At 40.8% G+C, this 10,619-nt stretch overlaps 1 protein-coding gene across 1 annotated transcript; it reads left to right on the top strand.

The window, feature by feature from the left end:
* Nucleotides 1–622: 622 nt before the first annotated feature.
* smc2 (structural maintenance of chromosomes 2) lies at nucleotides 623–10,619 on the top strand. Its single transcript, XM_059344243.1, has 25 exons — nucleotides 623–964; nucleotides 1,817–1,966; nucleotides 2,060–2,182; nucleotides 2,270–2,308; nucleotides 2,398–2,508; nucleotides 2,638–2,682; nucleotides 2,776–3,009; nucleotides 3,099–3,248; nucleotides 3,390–3,623; nucleotides 4,604–4,763; nucleotides 4,859–4,976; nucleotides 5,696–5,834; nucleotides 5,950–6,069; nucleotides 6,386–6,590; nucleotides 6,834–6,969; nucleotides 7,324–7,448; nucleotides 7,606–7,799; nucleotides 7,891–8,034; nucleotides 8,201–8,275; nucleotides 8,470–8,589; nucleotides 8,740–8,940; nucleotides 9,068–9,184; nucleotides 9,446–9,606; nucleotides 9,732–9,879; nucleotides 10,036–10,619. The coding sequence occupies exons 1-25, from the start codon at nucleotides 797–799 to the stop codon at nucleotides 10,216–10,218; spliced, it is 3,600 nt and encodes a 1,199-aa protein (XP_059200226.1). The 5' UTR covers nucleotides 623–796; the 3' UTR covers nucleotides 10,219–10,619.

The raw sequence follows: 10,619 nt of genomic DNA, 5'->3' as shown, positions 1-10,619 counted from the left end.
TTAATTTTTTTAGCAAGTGGTCCCTCCCCCACTTTTAAAATCACTGCCTTGCCAATTATGTTTTTAGTTTTATTATCTAGCATAGTAGAATAATAATATTAAAAGAAAATAAAAATACATTTCACAAAAAAATATTATTATTATTAATAATAATAATAATAATAATAATAATAACAATAATAATAATAATAATAATAATAATAATAATAATAATAATAATAATTTTAAAAAAACACGGCAAGCAACAAGCTATTATCATTAGAATATTTACACAAAATACAATGCCGTACTCCATGATATATTATAAGGACTATAAACATTTGTTTTCCTGTATTTTTGTTGTCCACATTTGACACCGGGCATGTTATTTTTCTTACACCTGTGGTTCAGCTTTCTACCTATAGGTGGCGCAAAATAATTTGCTACCGCCGACAAGGAGCATTTGGTAGCCTTAAATTTGCCTGACGGAAATAAACATAAATATATTATAGATAAATAAAAAGTGATCCTTGTATACTATCTTTATATTTCAAGTCATTATCGTTTTTTATCGATACATGTAGTAAATATGTGCACACATCGTGTTACGATGATTTTATTGCACTCGTCTCGTCCTCAGGCGCAGAGAGGACAGACTAGCGGCTCCATGCCTGCCGCCAAAATTCAAGTTAGGAGAGAGAAGAGCTAGATTTCCTATTGTCGGTTGTAAATACAGGACTGTTTCCTAGTATTCCGTTAGGTATTCAGACACCGCAAATCTTGCCTCCGGAATCAGCGGAGAGAGGACAGCCGAAAGATGCACATTAAATCTATTATTCTTGAAGGATTCAAATCCTACGCGCACAGGACGGAGATAAGCGGGTTTGACCCGCTGTTCAACGCCATCACAGGACTCAACGGCAGCGGCAAGTCCAATATTTTGGACTCGATATGTTTCCTTTTGGGCATTACCAACCTCAGCCACGTAAGTGTTTTATTAGCTTCAAAGTCATAAAGCTGTATGGTGTAAGTAACCTAGTTGTTGAACTTAAATTAACCATGTGATAGAGTTTGGTATTGTTGTAGTTTTCTATCGCTAAAAACAGTAAGCCAGCTAAAGCATCCAGCGGTGGAAGATGTAGTCAGATCCTAAATACTAATGTTTTAGTGTAAAAATACTCCGTTTGAAGTAAAAGTTCTGCATTCAAAATCTCACTTAGCTAAAAATGCACAGTATTAGCATAAAAAATATACTAAACTTAGTAAAAGTAAAGAATTGCCCATTTATAATATTTTTATATATATAATATTACTGGATATTAATTACTGATGCATTAATGTGTACATCACCTTAATCTTGCAGCTGGTAAATTAACGGTGACGCTTATTTGTAGTATATATGTAAGCTTATTTGTAGTGTGTGTGTGTGTGTGTGTGTGTGTGTATATATATATATATATATATATATATATATATATATATATATATATATATACACACACTACAATGTATATATATATATATGTGTATATATATATATATATTGCTGAGTAGTTTAATCTATGATGATGATCATAATTCAATAGTTTATTTGTATTATCTGAGTTTGCAAAATAACTACAGCTGTCAGATACATGTTATGGAGTAAAATGTAAAATATTTGCCTGCAAACTTTAATGGAGTTTAAGTATAAAGCAGCAAACGATACAAAATCCTCAAGTTAAATACGAGTACCAAAAGAACAGTGCTAGAGTAAATTTACATAGTTACTTTCCAACACCGGGGGCATCTTAACACTTAAAATAAGGTATGTCTTTTGTTTTTTTCCACTTGAAAGGTGCGAGCCTCCAACCTCCAGGACTTGGTTTACAAAAATGGACAGGGTGGTATCACCAAGGCCACTGTGTCTATCACTTTTGACAACTCCAACAAAAGCCAAAGTCCTCTGGGTTTTGAAACCAACGATGAGATCACCGTCACCAGACAGGTTGGCAAAGAAATAGACAAAGAAGGCTCTGTAATTAGTGTACAAGGTTGTCGTGTACAATGCTAATGCTAAAACGGTAACATTTTTGTTTAGGTGGTAATTGGTGGCAGGAACAAGTACCTCATCAATGGAGTCAATGCCAACAACAACAGGGTGCAGGATTTGTTCTGTTCTGTTGGCCTCAATGTCAACAATCCACATTTTCTCATCATGCAGGTCAGTCTTGTGTTTGCATCAGTGTGTGTGGTTGTGTTTGTAGCCCTGTATTGTATTTTATGTCATGTGATCTTTCTGATATTCTAGGGGAGGATCACCAAAGTTCTGAACATGAAGCCACCAGAGGTAAAGCACACATTATCTTACCATGAGTAATATTTTATATGATTATCCTGCCTTTTCAAGTCTTCCAATGACCACCTCTTTTCTGTCAGCTCCTTGCCATGATTGAGGAGGCAGCAGGAACCAGGATGTATGAGAGTAAAAAGATCAGCGCTCAGAAAACCATTGAGAAGAAGGAGGCCAAGCTGAATGAGATTCAGACGGTATGTTAGACTTCCTAATTCCTTTTTGACAAATTTATCAATTCAGGTTATTCTCAACTCTCAAATGCCACAAATACATTCCAACTAATTTTGTAATATTAAAATGTTTATCTTTGTTTACTCTTTAAGATTTTGGATGAGGAAATTACTCCAACCATGCTTAAACTCCAAGAGGTAGGTTTACTGCAAAACGTTTGAAATGTTATTGCAACAATGACACATTATCTGTCATTAGTTCCCTTTTAAAAAATATTTTTCTCTCTATAGGAACGATCATCATACTTGGAGTACCAGAAGCTGATGCGTGAGATCCAGCACCTGTCCCGGCTGTATGTGGCCTGGCTCTTTGTGTGTGCAGAGGAAACCAAGGTGAAGTCAGCTGAGAATCTGAAGGTGATGCAGGATAACATCACCAAGATGCAAGAAAGCATGGCTGAGAATGAGAGCAAAGTCCAGGAGCTGTCCGCCCAGATTCAGGAGCTGCAGAAGAAAAAAGACCAGGTACACTGGACTTTAAATTATTTAATTTAAGAAAAATAACACTGTGTTGTGTTTCTTTGTCTTCAAAATGATTATCTGCTCCTCTGTAGGAGGTGAATGGAGTATTAAAATCCCTGGAAGAGACTCTAGCTGACGTGCAACGTGTGGATGCTAAAGCTCAAAGTGCACTTGACCTGAAAAAACAGAATATCAAAGATGAAACCAAGAAGAGGAAGGAGCTTGTCAAGAGTATGGAGGAGGTAATGGGACAATATATTTTGCTAACATATCTTGTTCATTGTCTTGTCAAAGCAAAACTTTTGCAAATTCACATATACTAATTGCTATCTACACAAGTGAATCTGGATATTTGACTAACGGTTATTTTCCTTATTCATTAGGACAAGAAAATGCTTGTGGTAAAAGAAAAGGAGGTCTCTAAGTTGACAGAGCAGCTTCAGGCTCTGCAGGAGGAGGGACAGAAGGACAGTGCAGCCCTCGAGGCAGCTGAGCAGCATTTCAGGGCTGTGTCAGCAGGTCTTTCTACCAATGAGGACGGAGAGGAGGCCACGCTGGCTGGGCAGATGATGACGTGCAAGAATGACATGAGCAAGGCGGATACTGAGGCAAAGCAGGTGAGGAAAGGACTTCAACATATCTGCTGGGGTTGTTGTAGTGCAAATTAGGCAGCTTCAAAGCCCCAGGGCCAGATGAGACGGGCAGAGGGCCACCCAACTTGCCAAAAACACAAAGACTCAAAAATGATGGAGGCAAAAAGTAGGAGGAGATTCATTCAGAGAGAGCAAAGGTAAAGAGATCAAAACTCAATGAGTTCCCGGGGGACTCAATATACAGTGCTAAAACATCGTCTTTTATGCCATACAACCTTCCTTTTCTCGTTCTCTCATTGGTGGGTCTTCTAGGCCCACCTTTACCAAAAAGAACCTCCTTCCATCTTGGTAAATAATGGTGTATCATGTGCGCCAGTTAGGTGATGACTTTGTGTCCTACCCCACTGTTTTTACCGGTGGTGGACTTTCCAGCGGCCTGTATGGGGCTGTTGGTGTCAGGCTCCAATTTCTATTGGTGTCAGCATTTTTACCTTCCATGTCACCTTATTTGGGCACTAAGACTTCTTGTGCTTTGTTACCAATATTTCTGGATGAGAGTTCAGTTCCTTTTTTAAAAAATAATCACACTTTTAATTATTATAACCTTCAAAAACATCCTTTTTCAAGTCTTTCAACCATATCAAGATTTTACCGTACTTAACTCTGACATTACTTCTGTCTTAAGTCTGGTCATCAAAGTGATTGCTCACTGTATCTCAGGTTACAGCTCTCATTGTGACCCAAACACATTTAGCTCAACACAAGTCAAGACTGATGGTTTCTGCTTTTTGTCTTTTTAACATGCACTCTATTAGATTAAATGCAAACATTCTTTTATAATATTTTCTCACAATATTGTGATGTTTCAGGTTGCCACTAGGAAGTTTTCAGTACAAACACTAATGTTCAGTTGCATGGATATACTGCACATCAAAGGGCTACTTTCTTTCTTGTTCATTTTAAAGATTGTCATTTGTCTTGTCTCTGCCCTCCTTTCTGTCCAGGCCCAGATGACTCTGAAGCACGCTCAGGCTGAACTGAAGACCAAACAGGCAGAGGTGAAAAAGATGGACAGCGGCTACAAGAAGGACCAGGACAGTCTGCAGGCTGTCAGGAGCAACAGGGAGAAACTACAGACAGAGCTGGCTAAACTCGACTACGAAGGTACTGTGTGTGTGTTTGTGTGTGTGAATACTCCTGGCTGCTACTGTTCCTTATGCTAGGAATTTTGTATTAACGTTTGGAATGTGTGTGTCTAGATGGAAAGGAGGAGAATCTGCTGGACAAAAGGAGGCAGCTGTCCAGAGAGGTCGCAAAGCTTAAAGAGACATATGAGAGACTCGTCTCTCGCTTCCCCAACTTGCGTTTCGAGTACAAGTAAGGATTTAGCGAATTCATGCTCATCTCTTTAACTGTACAGCATGTTTTGAATTTAGATGTTCCTACTTTTGTGTGTATGCCCCTGATAACAAAGGAATCCCTATCCCTATTGTTGCTTTGTAAAATCAAAATAATAAGTAATGTGACAACTACAAAAGGAGAACGAGTCACTGCATATTTTATTATTTCTTTCATTACATTATATATATTATTTTCACTAAAGAAATACTAGATTATTTCTGTGCTGTACACATAACAGATATTTGTATTGGTGTATTGTGTTACTACAGGTCTTGGTATTGTACATGCTGGCTCACACTGTCTGTCACACATGACTTACTTAAATAGCACTGACTGAACCGTCATTAAGATAGGAGAAACCCCCGTGTGGGTGTAAGGACTTTACTGAGCTTGAGTGACGTGTTCTTTGGCAGCCATTATCTTATAGCATATACACCAATACACCTTTTGGCCAATAATATCGGTCAACTGATATATCAGTCGGGCTCTAAAGGGTTATTCAGATAAACACTCAGATCTCACAAAATGTATTTGCAAACCACAAGTATGTGTGTATGATGGAGCAAACACCTGTTCATTAGGTTGTAATAAGATGAAAATTCCCCGTAGACCACAAAATTCACTGTGTTGCCGTGAGAAGAGTTTCAGCATTCAACATCTGTTAAATACTTCATGTGTTTCCTGCTGTCTTACAGGGACCCAGAGCGAGGATGGGACCGCAGCAAAGTGAAGGGGCTGCTCGCCAACCTGATCACAGTGAGTGACGTCTCCTACGCCACAGCACTGGAGGTTGTTGCAGGAGGACGACTCTACAACATTGTAGTTGACACAGAGGTAGGTGTGTTAGTTGACAGTATGCATGTTTTTTTTTTTTTTTTTTTTGAAGTGCAATCGTGTTTAGGTGTTCAATTTGGAGACCAGTTGGTGATGTCATTTTTGTCTCTGCCAGGTGACCGGCAAAAAGCTGTTGGAGAAAGGAGAGCTGGAGCGGAGATACACCATCATTCCCCTGAACAAGATCTCTGCCAAGACGCTCAATGACAGAGCTGTGAACGCCGCCAAGAACCTGGTGAGGGTTAAATACTTAAATACTAATTTGTGATTCTTTTTTTTTTTTTTAAGATATTTTTTTGGCCATTTTTCAAGGCTTTATTGATAGTGAGACAGATAGAAAGGGGGTGACAGAGGGGAGGACATGCGGCAAAGGGAGCTCAGGCCGGATTCGAACCCGGCTCCGCCGCAGCGAGGACTGTAGCCTCTGCACATGGGGCGCCTGTGTAACCCACTACGCTACGGACCACCCCTGAATTTGTGATTCTGCCTGATTTTGAGACATGACACAGTCTCTGATGAGTTGTCCCTGTCCGTCGTCCCTTGTCTTTCAGGTTGGTAAGAATAACGTCCACACTGCTCTGTCCCTGGTGGGCTATGAATCTGATGTGCGCAAGGCCTTGGAGTACGTCTTTGGCTCCACACTGGTGTGTGACAACCTGGACAACGCCAAAAAAGTGGCTTTTGATAAGCAGGTGATGACCAAGACTGTCACTCTTGGAGGGGACATCGTCGACCCACAGGGAACTCTAAGCGGAGGTGAGAACGAGATATTTTCAGTTACAATTATTGCTTATCTTTGATTATGGCGACAAGATCAAACAGTTATTGAGCTGCATTCATCTGTGTTTTCTTAAGCATCTGAACATTATACCTGAAATCACAGATTTGTCTTTCATGACTTGTGTGAATTTTTTTTTTCATATTGCATAAATATTTTCAAAACTCCTGCTAGTCAGTCAATGCAATGACCTTTCTTTTTCCCTGCTTTTTCTCTCCAAGGTGCACGCTCCCAGTCAGCATCAGTTCTGACCAGCCTGCAGGAACTGAAGGAGGTTCGGGACAGCTTAAATGAGATGGAGGCCCAGCTTCAGGATACTGAACGACAACTGGCCAGCCTTAAGGGAACCGCAGAGAAGTATGCAAACACACAAAATACCCATATGAACAATGTTTGAGGTCTTTTTAAAATGGTGTCAGTATTTTTAAAAAGTTTGTCCACAGAGCCCTGACAAGTTAATTTTTACACTGCAACAACTATTTTCGTTAAAAATATTAATGACTGATATATTTTTATAAGTTTAAAAAATAATAATAATACCAGCATTGGCCTTAGAATCTGTGCCATTCAGGGTACAATTCGGATGCACGTTGGCAGTAGGATATTTTTAAATCATGTTATTTGAGTTACACAATGATATCATAACATTAAAAAAATGGCAAAATAAATCCCACCACTGACATCAGCAAAAACTAATTTTTCTGTCTCCAGGTACCGTCAGCTGAAGCAGCAGTATGAGCTGAAGGTGGAGGAGGAACAGATTCTGCAGACCAAGCTGCAGCAGAGCTCCTTCCACCAGCAGCAAGAGGAACTGGAGAAGCTGCGCAAGGCCATTGGTCAGAAAGCTTAGAATAATCTAATAAATAATATAATAATAACTGAATTTAACAAAGCAGTTTGCGTGTACTGTATTCAGAGAGATTTGGGATTCCAACAGGGTGCAGTTCTGACAGAAACTTAAGTTAACTGTGAGGTGTGTGTTTGCTTCACCAGAGGAGAGCGAGGAGACTCTGCGTGTCACCAAGGATGTGCAGAAACGTGCGGAAGAAAAGTACAAGGTGCTGGAAAACAAGATGAAGAATGCCGAGGCAGAGAGAGAGAAGGAGTTGAAAGCCGCCCAGCAGAAACTCAACGCCGCCAAGGCCAAAGCTGATACCTTCAATAAGAAGCTGAAGCAGAAGCAGCAGGTACGTCGACCAGACATACTCAGTCAGTCGACCTCTCTGTGCATAATCTGCTGTTGAATCCATCAAATGTGCGTCTTGTTTGTGTGTACAGGAGTCTGACGCTGTGGCCTTGGAGCTGGAGGAGCTGCGGAGGGAGCAGGCTGGTTACGAGCAGCAGATTCAGGCTGTAGATGAAGCCACGGCGGCCATCCAGGAGCAGATAGACAGCATGGCCTGCACTGTAGCACAGAACAAGGTAATTTAATTATTTTTAAGGTGTATGTAGAACTATCATGGTCGCACTTAAAGTTTGTACTTTTGAGAACCATTTGAAAATGTCCCCATGTATTGAGTATACATGTTAACTGTTCTTATTTTGCTTCCCTCTTTCACCAAACCTCATTTTTTCTCTTGGTGTGTAGGAGGCAGTGCGTAAAGCCCAGGAGGAGATGGCCAAACAGAAGGAAGTGATCGTGGCTCAGGATAAAGAGCTCAAGGTGAATTAAATGAAATTAATAAAAGCTTAGAGTAGTTCCTTGGAGCATCGTACATCGTTATGACTCTTCTTGTGACAGTTTGACTTTCCCTTTTTAAAAGTGTCTTTTTCACTTTCTAATTGTTGTGTGCTAACAAATTTTATTGCTTTAAATTAAAAAATTTGTGACTGTTTTCATCCAAATGAATGTTCCAGGGTAAGACCACAGAGGCCAATAAAATAAGGGAGCAGAACAACGAAGCCCAGCTGAAGATCAAAGAACTGGAACACAACATTAGTAAGCACCGCAAAGACAGCCAGGACGCTGCTGACAAGGTACACACTGACACTGACCCTCGGTCCTCTACAGCAGTATAATCCCATGATCTGCGAGATCTCTGGAAGTTTCATTTTATCCAGTATGATCAGGGTCCTCTTAACATTTCTCTGTCTCTCTCCCCCCTTCTTCATACATTCTTCCTCCAGGTGTCTCGCATGCTGGAGGAACATGACTGGATCCAGGCGGAGCGTAGGTACTTCGGCCAGCCCAACGGCTCATTTGACTTTAAGGCCAACAACCCCCGTGAGGCCGGCCAGCGGCTGAAGAAGCTGGAGGAGACCACCACCAAGCTGGCGAGAAACATCAACAACAGGGCCATGAACATGCTGAACGAGGCGGAGGAGAGGGTGAGCATGCGTAGAGAGTCTGGGAGATTGTTGTGTCAACAAATGCAAAATATATATATATATGTATATACACACTCAGCTGCAGCTTTTGAATGACTTATACCTCTCCTCATAATTCCTCCTGCAGTACAATGACCTGATGAAGAAGAAGAGGATTGTGGAGAACGACAAAGCCAAAATCTTGCAGACCATTGTGGAGCTGGACCAGAAGAAGAATGAGGCTCTCAACGTGGCGTGGCAGAAGGTGTTCACCCTTTATTTTTTCCCTTACATTTGTCGCTCTCTTTCATCTAACGCTGGGCTATGTACCTTGAATATGGGTGTTGCCAGTTTATTAGTTACACCAAGTTAAAACTAATGCAGTCTAACACATTATTTCAGACTGCAGGCAAGTCTGATGTGTAATGACGTAGATGTCAGTAACTATGTAGCAAAAATACGTGTTTAATGTGGGCTGGGTTTTTTTTCTGTTTTTCTTTGTTTTAATATTGTCCTTCCTCTGCAGGTAAACAAGGACTTTGGCTCCATTTTCTCCACTCTGCTGCCAGGGGCCACTGCTAAGCTGGCTCCTCCCCAGGGCGGTGGTGTCTTGGAAGGCCTTGAATTCAAGGTAGCCTTGGGCGACACCTGGAAGGAGAACCTTACTGAGCTCAGCGGTGGGCAAAGGTCAGCAAAAGCCCATTTTATGGTCATCGAGTCTATTTGACTCATAAGTATGAATATAGAGGTTTTCGTGGAGGTTAATAAAGTCAGTCACTTTTATTGAGAACCCTTTTTGTCTTTGTTTTCAGGTCACTGGTGGCCCTGTCACTCATCCTGGCCATGCTGCTGTTCAAACCTGCTCCCATCTACATCTTAGACGAGGTGGACGCTGCCCTCGATCTCTCGCACACACAGAACATTGGACAGATGCTGCGCACACATTTTAGACACTCCCAGGTATGTTAAAACAAATGCACCCGTTCTAATACCCTCACTGAGCATTAAGTTGTTGTGCAGAAGACTTTCACTAACATTCACCAAACTTACTCATGTTTAGCGCATCAAAGAGCGAAACATGTACTTAAGGTACCTCTTTAAATTCTCACCCTGCAGTTTGTGGTGGTGTCCCTAAAGGACGGCATGTTCACCAACGCCAACGTCCTGTTCAAGACAAAGTTTGTGGAAGGCATGTCCACAGTCACACGGACTACGCTCAGCCAGAGTGAAGCCAACCATCCCCAGAAAGGCCAAGACGAGGCTCGTAAAAACAAGAGGAACAAACAGCTCACCAGCTAATCCTTGCACTGAAAACAGCCGCATTCATAGTTTGCTCTGATGAAACTATATCACTTAACATATTGTGGTATCTGTTAATAACTGCTGGCAATCAATTGTGTATACCACTTGCTCCGATAGTCGTTTCTCTAAATAAAGTAATTTTGAATTGATTGATTTGATCTTTCCTATTCTTAAGAGTTGTTTATATGACCATTTAATGACATGTGACCTCTTTGGGTGGAGTTTCTTAACATCATTGTGTACTTCAAACCTTTTCAACTGTAAATTTGTCTTTTCTAAACTGTCTTTGGTTATCCTGTCTCTTTTCTGGTCAATGTGGTGCTCTACTGCCACACTACACTTTTATATGCAGCTTATGTGTCCACATATTTTAGTAAATAAAGCTTGGCATTTTTAAA

The sequence above is a fragment of the Centropristis striata genome, chromosome 1 (genome assembly GCF_030273125.1).
Source record: "Centropristis striata isolate RG_2023a ecotype Rhode Island chromosome 1, C.striata_1.0, whole genome shotgun sequence".
Lineage (NCBI taxonomy): Eukaryota > Metazoa > Chordata > Actinopteri > Perciformes > Serranidae > Centropristis > Centropristis striata.
This window is presented reverse-complemented; position numbering and strand designations above follow the sequence as displayed.